The following is a 19,992-nucleotide window of genomic DNA, read 5'->3' as shown; positions in this document are numbered from 1 at the left end:
CTGCTGGCCACACTCTTCCTGATGCATCCCAGGATCCCATTGGCCCTCTTAGCCACCGAGGCACACTGCTGGCTCATAGCCAACCTGTCATCAACCAGGACCCCCAGGTCCTTCTCCACTGAGCTCTTCTCCAGCAGGTCATTCCCCAGCCTGTACTGATACAGACTGTTATTCCTCCCCAGGTGCAAGACTTTACACTTGCTTTTGTTGAATTTCATTAGATTTCTCCCTGCCCAGCTTTCCAGCCTGTCCAGGTCTCGCTGGATGGCCACACTGCAATGGCCAAGCTTACAAACCTTACTCTGGGTTTCACTAGCATAAGAGTACAAAGTAATATATACTGCTTCCTAGTAATTTTCTCTGGGCAACTTTCTAAACATACTTAATCACATGGTTCTTTAAACCCTCACGTATGAAATGAAATGCCTTAGCATCGTAAGACAAGTTCTTCCCTGTTACGATATTCTTTCAAGGGAAAAAAGAAAAAAATGTGGAAAAAAACCCCCAAATCCTCCCATCTCTCCAACAATTTCACGTTACTTTTGCTATTAAACCATATTTTCCACTCACGAATCAGTGACCAACACTTTCCTACAGCTTCTAGACACAAATACAATACCAGCTTGCGTTTAACCACTTCACCTATCATAGTTTACCCATGAGCTACAGCAGCAGCCATGGCTGACAGCCGTTTCAGCGCAACAAATACTTTATTCGCTTCTGTGTTCCTGCTACCGTGCAAGAGAACCACAGCTACGCTGCAGTAGCTTTAATTTTTCCTTTATGCCACCTAAACTAAAAGTGGCCACACAACACAGGCAGGGTTTGTTTCTCTAATACACTGTGAGAATTTCAACCCAGAATACAGAAGGTCCAGAAGCCTCCTCAAGAATAGTGACAGAATGCTCCAAAGGATTTAAAAGAAAAAGTTTTGGAATGAACTGCTGCTTTCCTCTCAGCTGCCAATGGGACAGACTGTCATATCTATCTTTCCTTGTACTCTTTGTTCCTTAAAGGTGAGCTCTTATTCTGAGTCATCACTTTTAGCTGGAGCAAAAAAGTATTACGTGGGTTTTTTTTTAAAAAACAAAAAAAGCAAAAATAGCCTATGAATTGAACTAGCCAGATGAATACTTTGGTCTTCACTCTTAAGTGAAGTTTCCCTGATGTACAAAGCGATGTCCTTCATATATCAGGCCCAAAGGTTTTTATCTTACCATTACAGAGCTGAAGGTCAGTGACTAGCTGTATTTCTGGCATTTATAACATATAATACAAAAAAAGCTGTATGATTTTATAGCAGTGTCTCAAGGAATTCAAAGGTACTGGTTAGGGGAAAACAGAAAACCCCTATAAACATCAACCTTCTTTGTAAAAGCTGCGCTGTATGAAAGCTTTACATTCTATTGATATTGCATGCAATTACAAAAGCGGAATGTGTGTGGATGGAATAATGCATTTTCTTCATTGCTGACTCATCTTCCAAGTTACTGAGGTTTTTGAAACTGCACTGTACCAAACGTCACACCCTGGAATGTTAAGAGTTTACAGCTTGTCTGGACTAAGGGACTATTTCTTACTCTGGCATCCTCACCCTGCTGAAACTAAAGGGGCTTTTCAGGTGCCTGAACAACTATTTATTATGGCAAAGACTTGGGGTAAAAATACAAATATCCCAAACTACTTTTAAGTTCATAGCAATGAATGTTAACCATCCATGCTATTGATAACTATTGCCCTGACACCTCTCCTCTGAACTAAACAGGAAAATTAGGTGCATTTGAGAAATTGCTGGTTCAGGATACCTGAATTTAAGATGTATTTATTTTTTTTCCCATTTTTTTCCCTTTTTTTCCATTACCATTATCTAAATTGTTCACCCTACACCAGTCAGTGTGTTCAGTAACCCTGTCCCATTCCTTGCTTCGAGCAGTGTACTCAATCACCATAGTCAGGAGAAGTCCTACTGCTACCAGGGCTCCCCACACACTGTTACAGTACACAGTCTAAGGCACGAGGAAAGGAATTAAGAATAGGAAAAGTTTCTATGAGATACTTAAACATACTGCACTACAGGCTGCAGAGAAACTTGTACAGAAGTTAAAATGCAACAGGAGAACAGACCTACTGAATTTAGGATTTCCAATTTTTCCCCTCAAACTTGTAGACAGACCGATGTGTGGGCTCCAAACACACCACGCAACAAGTCTGCAACATTTACAAAGAAAAGTGACTACATCTTTCTGAAGCACAACAAATACCTGAAGTAATTTGCAACTCTAAACTGTTTGGATGTAGGCCAAATGACACAAAGATTAGGTATACTGCTACAGAACCTGTCAAATATACCCTCAAAGACAGCGTGTGAACATAATGCTAAGAATGTATTTCTCCCAAAACAGTTTGTGAGCAGAAATGATAACAAATTACTGTAGAGTGATGCATTTTACTAATAGGGATTTTTATTTAAAAAAATATATATACAAGATAATTTCTGCCAGTAATTAAAAGATCAAAAGACTAACCAGTAAGAAGTCCAACTGCCTTATGAAATTAATTACTGCACATCTACATTACATTTCTGTCCACAGCCATAGAAAAACATTTCATTCCAATACTACTAAGTCCCCACATATGACTCATTTTCACATATGCAAACTATGGAAAAAGCTATGGTTAGTTATTTTATGGCATTCCTTCATTTGAACGTTCTCAAATTTTACAAGACAATGCAAGCTACAGATTAAATATACAACAGGTTTTGTTCTGTTATCCTGTCAGTTGGGGAAAACACCACAATGTAAAACTGTATTATTTATCCCAACTTGTAACTCATTCCAAAGTTGTTAAAAGCTGCTGCAATATTAAAGGTACAGAGGCTTTATAAACAAAAAGCGCTACTCAGCTACATTTTACATGCACTCAAGTCACCCACTAGTCTATCAACTGCTGACTGCTACTAAGCTGAATCACCCCACTAGTATTCACCACATTTTTGGTTTTGAATTCGTACAAGGTTACAATCACTGTTTGATCACATTATATAAGTATGGATGGTACTGTAACATTTTTAAATGCTTCTGAGTGTCAATGGGATTTGACCCACAAGTCATTTAGATGCTTTGAAATAATTTATTATATTTGCACTTACAGTGAAGGACACTCAGTTACAAGAACTATGTTTGCCTTGTTACCCATGAAAGATAACAAATTCTTTTTGGTTTTAACCCAATGATGTTGTCAGGGCTCCCCTAACTAGGCCTTCCCAGAAAAACCAAAACTTGCACAAGGAAAAAAAAAAGTTACATATTAGAACCTACATTAGACGATCTGAATTAAGGTGGATTTAATTCAGCCTTAAGACTTTCAATATTTGAAAGTGTACAAAAAGGCTAAACTACTTCACTCAGAGAGGTAAACCCAGGAAGCTGAGACTGTAATACTCCCTAGCCTGAAAATGTCCACTGATTCATGGTCTCTGTCAATATAACTTTTTTTTTCATTTTCATGCTCAAAGGTGTAGAAACAAGTTTTAGCTATTCCCTTCATAAATCTCTTTCAGCCTTATGCATTCCAGCATCATCCTCACTCCTCTTAATGACATATGAGAGGTAAAATAAAGTCCTTTCTTACCATTTGTGCCCCAAAGGTGGCACTTGACAATACCCATCCACTGCAACAAAACACTCTTCTGCATTTCCTCCACAATTTAATTCACATGTCTTCCCACAGCTTGCACAGTGTACGAGCAACTCTGCCCTCTGTCTTCACCCCGTCCCTATTCAAATTTCACTCCTTTAAGGAGTAACATACCCAGGTGGTGGAGAGCACTCAGCATCCCCCATATACACACTCCATTCATAAATCTCCCTTTAATGTTTGCAGTAGTACAACAAATAACTTGGTTTTCAATCTCCTACACATTTTCCCCAACTTTATAACTACACGTTTGTAGCTGAACTCATTTGTGCTTCTCCTAACCACAGGTACTTCCTGGTGTATGTTGTACCACACTTCTCTTTTACCCAATTACTTCGTGAAGCAATTCCATTTTAGGATTTTTGAACTACTCTAGAGCAGAACACTCTGATTTATTAACAGTTGACAATTTCAACTTGATAAATTATTTTTTCCAGTTTAGGGAGCTCTTTTTGTCCCTGAAGTACAAATAAATATTTTCATATGATTGCTGATCCAAATTTAGCTCTAGCAAAATCAAAGTTTTAATGAAAAAATTATTTCTCTTATATTTCAGTTTCTCTATGACAGCTCTGCAAAGCAGGGTGTACATGGCTAGCATTTATAAGTAACAACAAATCATGTAAAGCTCAAAGAAACAAGTAAAAGGGTATTTTTAAATGCATTTCCTAATAATTCTATAATCTTAGCAATGCAGCACTACAAAAAAAGTGTTATACAATAATCTGCCAAAACATAAATAAAACCTGTTAATCTCATCTCTTCTCAGCATCTAACTAATGACAAATGCAACTAAGTAAACACTCTGCATGCTAAATCACAGGGGGGTTAGTTAAGTGTTTAGCTTAATAATCAAACGTGGTATCAACAGCAATAAGTCTTGTTTGGAAACAACCTTGACATAACCAATCTGTTGAGTTAATCAGTGAGCCACAAATCTAAACTCCCAAATTTAACTAGCTTGATCTGCATCAGTCCACTTTTGCATTTTAAACGTACAAGTTCTGTTAATTCATACAATTAATTCAAGACAGGCACTAGCTTACTGTTCTGAACTACAAAACGGGCTACTAATGGACTTCATAAGTAAAGAAATTATCAGGATCTAAATATCACCTTCCACTATGATACCTACTCCCTCAACACCTAAAATACAATTGCAGAAAGCACTGGTATTTACCATTCTATAATGTGGACCATGCTTTGTCACAATACAACTGCACGTAAGCAGTGAGTGTTTTCTCTAAAGGGTTTTAAGCAGCACATGCAGAAGTTTGCGGTGTCTACATAATTAAGAAGGATCAAATTTTGTGCCTAGACACTTGACATTTTCCTTATAAATTTATAACCAAAGACTTTATGCAAGAACAGCAGATCTTAAATTTAATGGCTGGAGGACACAGAGAACAAGGTCACCCAAAACTGTTAAATTTTATTCTCCGACAAAAATAAAAATACCTAGTTTTTCTTTGCTACTTGTGAGGACTGAGAAGAAAAGGTAATAAGGAAGATAAAGGAGCAATCAAAATGTGAATGCGCTTACCCTCCACCCTTCCCATCTCCTTCAAAGTTTTGCTACAGTTTAAATTAATTCCCAAGTGCAGACATTTGGCATAGCCCCTCTCATGTTATGCCTTGAATGTTCACTGTTGGGACCTCTTATCCCACCGCCGTTCAGGTGAAAGACCCCTAAGCAAGACTGCAACTGCTGCAGAGGGCAGCATGCATCAGCTGCACAGGTAGCTCACTTTTCTCCACGGAGTTACTACCGGTCACCTAGGCAGGAGAAGTGAGCTCCTGTGTGTGCAGTTCAGTGGATGACAGAGCAGAGAATAACACTTTCCAGAAGGGGTGTCAGATGCTAAGGTTGGGATGAGACCCCCTACTTAATGCGTTGTGCCTTTCTCCTATTTCAGAGGTCTCAGGCAATTGCATTTCAATTACCAGGGTAGAAAGAATTCAGCTTGCACGTTTCACTTTAAAGTTCAAGGGTTTTAAACATCTAGTGAAAAACCAATCCTTCATCCCACATCCTTCATCCTGTGACAGGAAAAGGAAACCTTTACAGACACTGGTATTTTGGCTTTCCCATCTTCAGTGATCCAGATTAATGCAAACGCAAACTGTAATCTTCACAGTTGTCATTTTCACACGGTATCTTTTACTATTTTGTGTTAGACAAGTGAGACTTATGTAGATGAACAAAAACAAAGCACTCTCAGAAACCATTACGTTATCCTCATCATTTTCCCATTTTCAAGTAACATGGAGAAAGCATGGGAACAAGCCCCAGTTTCTTCTTTTTTCTCTACTAATACAGACAGATGGCATAAATTACAATCAGTTCACTTATTTCATCAAATTCAGACTGTGGGAAATCAGGGACAAGTTAAACGTTTCATTCACACACAAGCAGAGAGAACAGCAAAGGCTCCTGGGTTAGACCAGCTTCCTAATGAGTTTCTGAAGGTAATCTTAGGCAAAGGCATGGTAACCAGCGTGATCATTAACCATGGGTAATAAAAACGGGCCCCGCAACGTAACGTTACGCCATCCTGAGCTCTCATCCAAGCCACGCACAGCTTTGTCTTTTCTGCACAGAGAACAAGCAAGTGTGAACTACTTAACCACTGTGATGGGCTGCAGCTGCAAACTGCAATTCTACCACTTCATTAAGTCAAATTAACACTGAATCCTAAATACAAACAGGAGTTAAAAGGGGTCTTAAAAATTAATAAACAGCGCTATCAGCCCATAACTCTTCAGTCAGCTCTAGTCTCCAAGAAGAATTAATATTCACATGATCCTGCTTGACTCGAAGCCGTTGGTCATAGATCTCTGCACCTTCTTCAGTTGCATCCTCCACCCAAGGAGGGCCCCTTCTGAAAGGGCATCGCACCGTCTACCCTTACTCTTCACTTTCACCACGGCACTACAGCAGTCTGGGAAATTCAGTGGCAGGTAGATATATTTAAAAAAAGAGGTATCTCCTACTGTGAAACTAATGAATAGCAGACATATAACTCTCTTGCCCCCTTATGTCCCAACACTTTAACAACCCACTCTTTGCAAACAGCAAACTGGGAGATGAAAATGTTGGATCTTTAGCTACTCAAGCATCTTTTTTCTCAAGTCAATTTATGTAGATGTTTTCCCTCTATTGCAGGAAGGTAAAATGCTATCTATACTCTTTCAAAGAAAATGTTTATGCTTGCCTAATTCAACTAGAATCAAAGCAAATTAAACACATCTGCACCCATTTTTAGACTGTACAAACTGAACTAGCTGCTTACATCTTTTGTGGTAAGGTTAATACCACATTCAGCATTTGCCACATACCATGCTACATGATTTTAGTGGAAACAGTAGACTTTGAACCATACCCACACATAAACAGCTGAAAACACATGGAGAGAAACATTAACCCAGCCCATCTGTCCAGCTAGCTGGTACAAGACACATACCTTTCATATCTTAGGGGTAACTTTGTCACAGCCATGATGGCCTAGGAATAAAGGCAAAACTGATTTGGGAGATAGAAGTAGTATCTAGGTATACACTCAGAAAAAGCTGATCAGCTTCCCTGCATACTGAAGAAAAGTCTGTGTCTCCACAAACTGGTCTACTTTTTCCAAACTAGGTACTCAGTTGTGCTACTAAAAATGCAACATCTACCTTCACAATTTCTCCTGCATAGATGATAAGGCACGAGAAAGCTAAGCAGAAGAAAGGAAAGCACTGCTTATTAGCTAATAGAAGTCCCAAAATAAGTATCATAGACACCATTTCCCTTACCCCCTTCTCCTACTGCCTTGCCCTGGTAGACATCCAAACACTACAAGTCTTTGGAGATCCCATTGTGTCACAATCTTACTACATAACCTTAAAAAAAAAAAGACTATGAATCTATACGGACCATAAACTGACTAAAGTATCTACCAGATGAGTGGCCTTAAGTAGTCCTCAAAATAGTAACAATAATATTTTAAAAAATCAAGATAATATGTAATTTTATTTTTATGATGTTCATACCAGGAAAAGACTATTAGAATGGTCACAGTTGTGTTCAAACCGAAAACATTTCTTTCATAGCTGTTTTCATCCTGAACATTGCTATGCATACATGACCATTCTTCCATGCTAAAGTCAAGTCACAGGCTACACAGCCATCTGTGAGAGCGCTTCAGAAGAAGCCATTTCAGGTCTTACAATTCTGTATCAAAAGTTGCAAAGAAATTGAAGTTCTGTGTGTACATACATAATTAAAAAAACCCCAAACCCAAATACACACATTTTTAGCACTTCCAACAACTTAAATTCACTTCTGTATTAAACTTTGCAACAAACATGTTGCTAACAGAAGTCAGAAACCCACTACTAAATCAGCAAACTGAAATAATAAGGACAGAAAGAATGTTAGCAAGAAAGGAGCTAAATCACTTCCCGTCTCAATGGCATCTAGAAATGTGCTGGGAACCTGATCTGAAGACACACACACACACACACACCACCACCACCACCACCACCACCCCCCCCCCAAAAAAAAAAGAAAAAAAGAAACTGAAATTATAGCAACCTCTGAAAGCTGTAGGTTTAAGTTTCTCAGTGCCCTGGTATAGCTCTGTTTGGTTTGGGTTTCCAATTACAGCACTTCCAAAAGCAACCAGTAATTTCAGTTTTCTGAATTTCAGATGCGCTTCAGAAGACATGGCAGCTCAGGCAACTGAATTCTACCCTGCAGTACTCAAGTTCTCCATTCTCCTTACACCAGCAAACAGTGAAATTTCCAGTATTTTAGTTTATTTTGAAAGACTCCTGGAACACCAGTTTAGTTTACTATGTAACAATATACATGACTGGCTTTTACTCTCACCTTTTCAATCTGTCTTCACAAGCCACTCCAGCAGGACAGGAAGTGTTAATTATTCACCAGAAAGATTTCTGGTCTTTCCTGAATTAGTCACACAAGACCATTAATAGTCCAAGGAGAGACTGCATCACAGAATAATGGATAATAATGGGGTCCTATCTTCACCAAGAGTGCTGCAAAACCACCTGAGACTTGCAGATGTGTAATGCAGGCGGTTCTTCCTCTTCTAATTGCATAGCAACTCTTCTGATTGAAAGAGACTTCCTCCACCCACCACAAACACTTCCTTCTGCATATGCATCCTTGGAAACAACATCTCAATGGGTCAATATTGTCCTAGAGCAAGTTCTAACTTAAAACAAATACCACTTTCAAAAGGACAGAGCTGGAGAAGCTGTAAATATTCCTTGCTATGAAGCTTTTCAATCAAGGTTCCTAAAGCACTGTGGAATTAAATGAGGAGTGATGTATCATTTTCTAAGGAAGGAAAAATATGCAAAGGGAAAAGTATGGACCAACTGTCACACAGCACATCAGTGGCAGAAGTAGTAATAAATACTTGCCAAACTTACAGTCCAAGAAGACTTCATTAGAATAAAGGAACATCTTACTATCCCCATCTTTATGGGTTTATTACACAAGTTTAGTGACTATAACTGTAAGATATATACATACATTAAAAAAAAGTACTATTAGAGGAACACTATCTGTGTGTTTGGAATTGCAGTACTTGAGCAGAAAGTTAAAACAGGAACTTGCCCAGTGTCTAAAATAAAACCAATTGCTAACAAACTAGACAAAAGAATGTCTTGTGATAATTCAATACTTTTATTTCTAACATCTAACTAATTCTGGAAAAGAAATATACTCTAAAATAAGCATGTTAGAACTATCACAAACACTCCATGTATTTGACAACACCAAGAGTTTCAAGCAGCAAAATGAGTCCACTTCCTCAGATCAAAGGAGGAGTCAATTTGCTCCATCTTAAGTTAATTATTTCCAAGGCAAGTTTAATTTCAATTACTTTGTAATGAAGTATTAATCATAAAGCCCCAATGCCAAGAAAAGATATTCGAAATATTCAGATACTATTGCTAAATGCTTTATTTTGAAAACTCAAAATTGAGTTAATACTTAGATGAGTTACTAAGTATGTATGGATTAACCCTAAAAGCTCTCTATCACTTACAACACAGTTGATTGTCCATCCACACATCTGTGTAGAAGTAAAAAAGCCCAAGATTTCAGCTGCTTCCTATAACTACTTTGATTTAAATTTTCTATAATTTTATTATATTATTTTAAATGCCTGAGAAGCTTTCCATATATTTTTTCCTCTTATAAACTGAACAAACTAACATTTGCACAGTAAAATTGGAAAGTCCCCTTACTATGGAAGCATACAACGTTAAAAATACTTTCACTCACCCTTTACACAAGTGCATAATCAAAAGTTGATTCTAAAAATAGAAATTATTAGATTTTAAATTGATTAACATGTTAGCAATTCAGGGGAACACTTGAAACCTAACTGCATGAATAAGCAAACATTTGTTAACACACAGACAATTTCAGAAACCATTATTGTCCATTAGTTCACTGAAGGAGATTACTATTAAAAAGAAAAAAAAAAAAGGAGCAAGAGTAGGACATTAAACAATGAACAAGCATTACTGCACCCAACACTAATGCCTCTTCTTGCAAACTGGTGTCAGCAATACCTGACCTAAGCTTCGCCCTCCTCCAGCTAAAAATGCATTTCACTGAGTAATACTGGGTAATTGTTAAAGAAAAGTTTCCAATAAAAATAACTGATTTATCAAAAGCCTTGACTCCTTAACACTGATAGTAACATGACCAAAACAGAATCTCATCAACAGTTAAGGAGGACAATACAATTGCCAATACTGAGGGACTCTTGTTAAATGACAGCATTTTACCTACTTTAAATATGCATGTTCCTATGAGACACCTCTAACAACATATAATTAGAGCTCAAAACGCTGCTGTTATGGCGACAGGGCTGATCTCACTAACAGTCATATTGTGAAGGCCGGTTGTGTTTTAGCAATTAAGTCAATGAGGACATGACTTAGGACTCTGCTTTTCTAAGTGCACAATTAGGAGGCTATCATGGAACCAGCCTGCTTTTTTTGGTGGTTGTTTTTCTAAAAAAACACACTGCTTCCAATCGTGATCCTTCCTTTCCCCTTTTCCTCAGGCACTTTGGAATTCAATAGGACTTCTACATTCAAACTAGCAGAAGCTAAATACATACGTTACTAAAACAGACCCTCAAATTAGACCACTCACACAGCATCAGACACTAGACTAAAGAGCTAGAAACTAGAGACAGTAATCATCAAACAATCTCTTTTTCTCTCAGTTTGTCTGGCTGCTTATTAAAATTATTTTAGGTAAACTGTTTTTTTATCGCCATTCAAAATTTTTCATTACTTGCAGTGGTCTCTAATTTACACCAAGTAATCACTGGAAATCCAACACTATACAAAGCACATTTAATAAAGGACATAATACCAATGACAGTAATATTTTAAAATAAGTTTCCTTAAACCTCTAATAAAAATACAACAACATTTAGAAAATGAAATTTATCTTCCATTGACCTACATTGTTCAAGTTCAGAGCACGCATATGGTGGCCAGATTAACCAGCAGGAAGTGAACAGGATAACCTATAACGTAGGGCAGCGGTCCCTGCTGCACAGAGATTCCAGGCAACAGGTTAAATGTAAAATTCCATCAACAATTTCCTAATACAACTTCTCTGTACAGGCAAGTACTGCACTTACCACAGTGCTACTACTCAGATGCTATTAAGAGAGAAATTGAAAACACATCTGCAAATGTTTTCATTCTTCAAATCACGGGATATCAAAACTCTTCATTTAATGTGTTTTCCTGAGTACAGACAAAGAATAATTTGCAGTGAATAGAACTAGGTATTACAATACACTATTTGAAATTCAGTTTTCAGAAAAATATGTTTACAAAATGTTTAAATTGAAACCCCATACTACTTAAGTATATACAATTCTCACCAATTCATATAAGTAATCCATCCCCAGTTAAAAAAAAAAAAAGGTAAAATAAGCGTTACCTCAAAACCTTAAATTAGAAGATAAATGGGCACTTTTTCAGAATCTAAAAATACCAACCCACCTCTACTGTATGTTAACATCATCTCCACAGACTGAAACCATTGACTGTGGTGATATAAAAGTTTCTATTTCACAAAGCGTTTTTCAGAATCATTTTGCATTCACTGCATTTAGTCTCCTCACCAATGTGCTGAGAAGATGCCTTTCTAATATAGGCCAATATTCTGACACAAAATCTGGCATCCAGAGAAGTCAATTCATGCTGCAGCTATTGCCTGGTTTTAATTCTCCTTCCAAAACCAAAAAAGGGGCTCCATGCTAGCAAGACCTGCCTATACTGATAGATAGGAAGGGGCTTTGGCATTTCAGCAAGAGCTCAGGGAAAAAAGACAGAACATAGGAATGTAATTTACCTGCCTGAACTGAATATGAAGTTTATCTCAGAGATCTAAATAAGGGTTTCACCATAATAAAGATCAAATGCAGCCTGAAAACATTCACAAGACATTTATGATAACACAAGTAACAGATACTAGGTCAGTCAAGGTGGCGTATTATTCAAGAGGAGAGACAACAATAACATTTTAAACTTCAAAGAATATAATCCATATTTTATGAGAAAATATATCACACTCATCATTCACATCAGTTGCCTCTAAAGAAGCCTGTCTCTATTTATATACACAAACTTCTAATTCAAAATAATTTTAAAATTCAGTAATTGGCCTAGCATGTTAATGAAAAAAAGTCAAAACCAAACATCTCCAATGAACGTATCTGCCAAGGATCATTTGCTGAAGTCAATGCTTTCCGTCACTGACTTCAAAACCTTACATACTAGGTCATGATGCTTCCATCATTTTGAGACTTCAACAGCTGCCCATGACCGACATGCTCTGCAAGCCCAACGTGCAGCAATACACATTATCACTTCTGTAGATGTTTGATGTTGAAGTGGTTAAAATTTACGGCGTTATGAACAGCTGCAGGATTTCCTTTAATACCCATTTCTGAGAACCCACAGCATGCTCAATAAATGAAGCAACACTCAACACACATCTAGGCTGCCATGCAACAGTTGAACATTTAACTAATCAGTGTTAAGACAGAAATTTTGTAGCATTAACTGTGGAATTATCATTGGCACTGTCCAAATCCCAATGCCTTCCACTTATCACTGTTTACAAAAGGCATCAAGATACTGAGAAGAGGATTGAAAGAAACCTGGGAGGTGACATGGACATGGTAACTTTTAACTCCTCCAAACTTCAAAAAGCAGCACACAATCTACTTGTTTCCTGTTAGTTCCACTTGCAGGAGCAGCAGTTACGACGCTGAATTTCATTCTGACCAACGAGGAAGTTAGTTAGATTAAAATGTGTCTATGAGCCCCACATCCATCTACAGTTTTTAGGACGTATTTCTAAAATATTTTATAAGGTTTTGAATAAATTCACATTTGTTTTCTCCAATTCTGGCTTCACTGAGGAAATGAAGAGACATTTTCAATCAAGAAGGCCTATTTTTGGATCTTCTTAAACGAAACACCCTCACATACCAGCTGTTTGAATTTATTCACTCCTTACAATTATTGCACAGCAAGATTAAAGAAAAAAAAATCCATTACTTCTCCCCCCCCCGCCATAAAAAGGATGGTTTAATTATGGAACTACTTGCTGCAAGATGTTGTGAGGGTCGAGAGCACATATGGAATCATGAAGTCATTATGCAAATTCATTAAAAAATAGGTAAGATCTACTAAGACATCAATCTATAAAACAGAGGACAACCGTATGTCAGACTGCCAGAAGCAAAGGAGGTATACCAAGATAAGCATCACCACATGCTTGCTCTGTCCTTATGCTTATTCCCTCAGCATCACTTATCACCCAAATCAGAAACAGGCTGGATGCATCTTTGGTCTGATCCAGAACAGCTGTTTTTCATTAAATAACAAAATCTCCTTTTTGTTTTGTCTATTCTATTAAGTACTGCAAAAGAAAGCATTGTTTTCACATTCCTAGGAAAGAGCTTATTACAGTTAAAAGTATTAAATCCAGTTCATCTGCTTTTACTTTGAGTACCAATAACCCCTATTCCTAAAGGGAAGCTTCTGCAGCAAGCAGTACAAATATGTGGTACCTTGCAACTGTACTTGCAAGAGGCAATTGCTCACAGTATATAAAAGTTTAAAAAGATTCAAAAAATCATTTACTTTAGTTGAGATGCTTTTCCAGTTGTTTTATGACTGAGGGGAATCCCATGAACCTCACAATTTACCACTTTTTACTCTGCATATCCTTCTTCAAGCAGGAAATGTGACAAAACCCAATTTCCACACCCTCCCAGCCTCTTCTCAGATAGAAGATTCTCATGTCGAATAATTCTTAGTATCTTCTAAACTCAAGATCCAAGCAAAGACTTCCAGTGTCTCTCCAATGCCTGTTACCATCCTCTGTAGCGCTTCCTCAGAAAACTTGTAAATAAACCAACTCCTCAACTCTGTTTCTGCCAGCTAACCGTCTGTGTAACACACCAGTAGATGTGCTACAGCAGTTGATGACTTTAACTGCAAACTGCTTCAAGTTCTTTTACCCAAGTATTTGGCACAGTAGTAAGTTCACAAAAATAAATATAAAAATAAAAATAAAATATTCAAGTATTTCTAGTCTAAATCTAAGACCATAACAGAGTGTAACAAGGACCACGGCAGGCAAATCAAGTACTTGATTCAAACCAACCAGAGTTTCCTGTGATAGATGGCCTATAAATGTTTGTAATGAATAAACGTTTGTAATGAATAAATGCAAACAAGTTTTTATCTTACAAAAAAAAAAAAATATCTTTAGGTCTTGTACAAGGCAGTAAGAATAAGCTGTCCTAAAAAAATAAGTGTAATTTACTGATTTAAATCAATTTATCACTTCAAAGGGAAAACCCGACATTTCTGATCATAGGTAACTGCAGAGAAACCCAGCCCTTCACACAGCTAACCCAAAGCACCTTATTTGAACCTCACTGCTCGCTATTCACGCAAAGACCTCGGTTAATTCTGAGGCCTAATAAACAATAACCTATTTGGCAGCACATACACTCACGGCCTCGCATAAACTGACAAACTCACTGCTTCATATCCAATCCAATCCAAAGCTCCAGTAAGTGAAAGCCTGGCTCAGTAACTGCACGATACAAGCCCAGTGAAAGCTAATTCTTAGAGTATGTATTCCAGCAGTTTACTCAAGCCTCATTTAGGAACATCTATGGGAGGTTTCAACGGTGGTTAAAGCAAAATTAGGCCCACGAAGGAATTATGCATTCCTGATGACCTACGGAGATTAGAAAGTATTTATTAAAAGGACAGTCAGTGAGAGTTCATACAGAATAAACAGCTGTAATCACCAAAAAAAGGAAGGAAAAAATCTAACCAGAGAAGAGGCTTCCTAATGGCACAAAGAGAGAGTGTCGTTATTTGTTAGGAAGCTAAAAGCAAGCTTTGGAGATATACAGTCACAAACTAATCACACTTATGTTAAATGAGTCACCATTTGATCAAATGTTTAATTTTAGTAAACAAAACTGAGAAGAGCACCAGATTGGCATGGCAGGGACCTGATGATACATAAGTGACTGGAAAATCCAGACTCAGAAAGAAACTCTGGATTGGGCCTGCACAGAACGCTTGGGGCATGGTGTCTCATCACACATCTGAGGCATGCAGTGTCAGAGAAAGGCAGGACAAATGGTAACATCCTGCAAAATCCCTGCTGGCGTCTTCTTAAACAATATTGCCATCAGTTTTAGCTGACTACAGTACCTTATAGTTGCCAGAAATAAGACAAGATGAAACTAATCATACTGTGTTTTCAATCAACTTCCTGCTGGCTGCCACCATTTCAAGAATGGAATTCATTTGTTTTATGTCCATTAACATATTTCCTTCTTTCCTGGTTCTAAGGCACTGAATGTAATGGTATGGTATTGCTCAGGACCATAAGAAAAATAAACAGATAAGCAGCCATCAGTACAGCACAAATAGAACTGTAAAACTATTACCCTCTCTGACACACTCCTTCACAGCATATGCTTCTACCAGCCAAGGAGTATTTCAGCTTACAAATCTCATCTATGCATGTAACTGCTTAATAGGAAAAGCCCCAGCCTTTTGATGAGTTATACATGAGCAAAACTTTTGTGCAGCCCTTTAAAAGCCAATGGGGAACTGCCAACATTAAAGGATTATGCCTTATTTCTAATAAGCAAAATGGCTTAACTGGAATATATACATAGAGTAACATTTTCATGTATTTATTAAGATAGAGCAGAAGATTTTAAAGCTGAAGTGCCATAAAGTGAAGCAGATTACTGAAATCCACACACACCCCACACACACAAAAAACCCCAAACTTCACATGGTCTGTTAAACAGGAAAAAAGATTTTTTTTTCCATATAGTAAGAAGTAGTTCAGCACAGCATAAACTCTAGATGAAGTAACCCAAAATAGTAACTTACATACTGCACCTTTCCAACATTTGTACACTAACACTATTCCCACAAAGAGCAAGATAATTACAATTGACTGAAGTTTAAGATATAAAAACAGGAAGAAGGGGGAGCAAAATATTTCCAAACAACAAGTCATGTGAAATTTTTCTAAATAACATGAATACAGATGAGGTTTTTACCCAATTCAGATTAGCTGGGTAACTTAAATGTTTTTGTTAAATATTCAGATCACCTCAGTGCTCCACATGAACTTTACTTGAGCAGAAATGACAAATTGGGCATTCTAAAAAGAATTACATGTCTTCCACAAAAGGTAACCAAACATTAGCTGTTGACCTTCAGCAGATGTTTCAGAAGTTCCAAACAGTCCCACTCAAGTCCTTTCTTTCAGCTTTTCATTTCTCAGTCTCTTAGATCTTGAAACATCAAGAGTTTAGTAGTTTTCCAGCCACTAGAGATTCCTGAAACCCACAGGGTCTGAATTTCTAATACAAAACCAAGCACTTTAAAAGAAGAATCCCTCCAACTTTAATGCAATAGAACAAACTAGTCTTCTCCTGTAATCTCTTTGCATGCCACCACTATCAACATGCTACTCCTATCACTGGTCACCAACAGACAAGTTTTAGCCCAGAGACCCACAGCTTCCTTCAATTTAGTGCTTCTTTCAGTATTTTCCTTAACATTTCCTATCTTTGTGGATTACTGCAGGAAGCACACATCTTACTGCAAACAGTCCTGGCTAAGCATTACACAAAATCAATTTAAAAAAAAGAAAAAAAATCACCATCTTTTTCTACTTGGCAAAACCAAAGCCCTACTGTTTGACCCACTGACACCAGACTGTTCTGCTACCTATGTGGTTTGGGCTCGCTCAAGGCCAACCATAAAAAGATTCTCAACCACTGGACTGATGGGGACCAAGAAACAAAGCAACACTATTCCTCTACGTTACTTCATTTACAAATTTCATAGATGCTACTACATTAAATTGCAAGTTTGAGAACTTTCCACAGCCTTAAGTGCCTTGCAAAATAAATGGCAAATACGGCCTTGTCATTCCAAAATATGACTTGACAGATATAAAAAAGTGACGTGGAAGTCATAGATAAAACTCATGTCTTAAGACAGGTTGCTAGTAACAACCCTAGCTGACATCCAGAGCTGCAGAACTCCAACTTCAGATGCATGTAAGCCTTTTTGATATCATGATTTACTTTCTTCAGAGAGCTGGTATAAAACTGTGACCCCTTAAGTACTCCTGCCAACACAACTTCACGAGAAGGACATGTCTACACAGATTTACCACCCAATCTTTTCAAGCACTAGCAAGGCCTAGGTAAATAAGGACTTCTTCAGGATTGAGAAGTACAACAAATCATCAAACTCTTTAAGCTGACAGTACAGTTTTGGGTTTTGCTGGGGTTTGTTTGGGCTTTTTAAGCAAAAAATTAGACATGTAGTTTGCCACTACTGGCAGACACTTAAAAGAAACCGAAAAACAGATCAATTTATTTACTGTATTGGTGAAGAAAGTGAGCTTTTTTCCACAGTATTGTGTTTAAAAAAATATATCTTGCAATAAACACTACTGCATAGATGACACCCGGGGGGGGGGGAACAAGAGAAAAGAAAAAAACCCCACGTTTGGATATCTGCTTGTCCAAGTAAAATGTGTTAAAAAAAAGAATAGTGACGTTCACAGCAGTGGGTTTTCTTGAGAGCCTCCTGTCACCATTAAACAGATCGTTGAACGCAAAGCACCAGATTTTCTTCTCATTATCACAACACACTGAACTAGCCAAGAAGTGAAAAAGTTCATTTCCAACTTTCTGCAACTCTCCTTTCACATCAGTATCATATTACAGAAGTCAGCACACTGCATTAGAGATAGCAGCCACTTGCTTTCCACTACATTACGGAAAGCATCGGGCCCAAATATGGGAGCCTAACAAAACAAAAATAAAATAATTTACTGTATATTTAAAATCTGTCATGCAAGATCACTCCCAGCAGGGCCATGGCATTTGTTGCGGTTCAGGCTCCTGTCATAACTCAAAAATAGGATTTCATTTAAAATCCTGCCACTCCAATAAACCAACCAAATGTACAGTGACATCACTAAATCACTCTTATTGCATCTCTTCCCTCTCAGCCTCTACTCCCCCAGAGTACCTTAAATCGTATGACATAAATCCCAAGAAGGTACAATCACAGGCATGTGTAAATCTCAGGTGGGCCCTCCAAAGTCTATTTTGTCACATATTCTTTGAACTTTCCATAAATAAGAACATTAGGTACTAATGTTCATGTGATATGCATTAAAGACACTTTATGATCATGTGTACCTGCCAGTGTGCCACCTGCCACAATATATCTTATTTAAAAAAACAAGCCAACACAATCAATAATGGAAACATCTTCAGCAAACATGACCCTAGAGGTAAGAGGAGTATAGCAAAGAAGAGCCTGACTTTTTTTCACCTTTGGCAAACAGGAATAACCTTACTTCCTTCTTTCTAAAAGGGGATCAGCCAACAGCTAACAAAGACCTTATCTACTATGAACCTCCCCGCCTTTAAAGGAAAGGTGAAGAGGAAAAAAAAAAAAAAAGGACATTTTTATCCTTAGCAATTTTTACTTCATTAGTTATCCTGCCCTGAGCTGACCTGCACGAAGAGCAGCGAGAGCTCTGCGTTCCCATGCACAGGGCAGGGATGTGTCAGGCGCTCCAGGACACCCAACCGGGCAGCCAGGGGCCCGCATTACTCATCTGCGCCTCTAAGGAGCTAAAGGCAGGCCCCGGAGCGCAGCCCGCAGCCGCCTGCCAGCCCGCAGCCCCAAAGGAAGGGCAGCCGCTCCAGGAAACCTGCGTGCCTGGGGAAACAGCAGGCCTCCCGCCTCCCCCGCCCCCCCCCCCCCCCCCGCGCCGAGCTGCCGGGAAGGCCGCCGAAGAGGTGCCCTAGCGACGGGGGAGGCCGCGGGGCCGTCGCTCACAGACAGGCCGTCCCCCGCGAGGGGGGCAACGCAGCCACCTCCCCTCCCCATCCACCCCTCCGGGTCACCCACTACCTCTAAGCCAGGAGCCGCCGTCACCCCCGCCCAGGCCCCCCGGGACGCGGTACACCCCGCCACACGCCGGGCGGCAGGGGTACACCCCTGTGCCACAGCGAGCACCCTCTGAGGCCCCACCGGCAGGGGACAGCGGCCGCCCCCGCCCCGGGGCGAGTTGCGGGCTCGGCCCCCGTGACAGGCCCAAGTCCGGTCTGCCCGCCAGGCCAGGCCCGGGCCCTACCCCCGGCCGGCCGCGGCCCCCTGCCGCCTCGCCCTTCGCCTCGCCATCCCCCCTCCCGTTCCCCGCGCCAGGCCAGGCCGGGTCGGCTCCAGCCCAGCCCCCTCCTCGCCCTCGGGCCTCGCTTACCCCCAGAAGCCGCAGGGGCAGCGCGGTGGCAGGCTGGGCGCCTTGCTGCGCTCGCTGCCGGCGTCTCCCATGGCGGGGCCGGTGCGCGGGGCGGCGGCAGCGGCGGGCGGGGGGGGCGCGGGGCTCCCAGCCGGGATTCCAGGCCGGTCAGCTGGAGCCGGGCGCGACCACTAGGGAGGCAGTGGAGGGGAGGGGACGGGAGGGGGGCGGCCGCACCCTACCGGCTAGGCCCGCAGGGGAGCAGGGAACCGAGGCGGAACTCTCCGTGGTAGCCCCTTCTGCTCGTCGGTTGCTCTGGCGACCCCACTGTCGCAGTGGAGCGCGCCCGCCCTCCCCCCGCTGCTCGGCCCCTGACTCAACAATGCCTTCCCCCC

The 19,992-nt window shown here is 39.8% G+C and overlaps 1 protein-coding gene across 2 annotated transcripts in view; it reads right to left on the bottom strand.

Annotated features, from left to right (window-relative positions):
* The window catches only part of ZFAND3 (zinc finger AN1-type containing 3), a 137,250-nt gene extending 117,491 nt beyond the window's left edge, over nucleotides 1-19,759 (bottom strand). The window contains exon 1 of one of the 2 annotated variants that reach the window (XM_084262172.1): nucleotides 19,619-19,759. In XM_084262172.1, coding sequence (XP_084118298.1) covers nucleotides 19,619-19,689 — 71 coding nt within the window. In that variant the 5' untranslated portion in view covers nucleotides 19,690-19,759. The remainder of the gene's footprint in view (nucleotides 1-19,618) is intronic. The other variant, XM_084262173.1, reaches the window with a different exon arrangement.
* Nucleotides 19,760-19,992: the final 233 nt, after the last annotated feature.

The sequence above is a fragment of the Gallinula chloropus genome (assembly GCF_964237585.1).
Source record: "Gallinula chloropus genome assembly, chromosome: 3".
NCBI classification, from domain to species: domain Eukaryota; kingdom Metazoa; phylum Chordata; class Aves; order Gruiformes; family Rallidae; genus Gallinula; species Gallinula chloropus.
The sequence above is the reverse complement of the archived record's forward strand: the minus strand, read 5'-3'. Positions and strand labels throughout refer to the sequence as shown.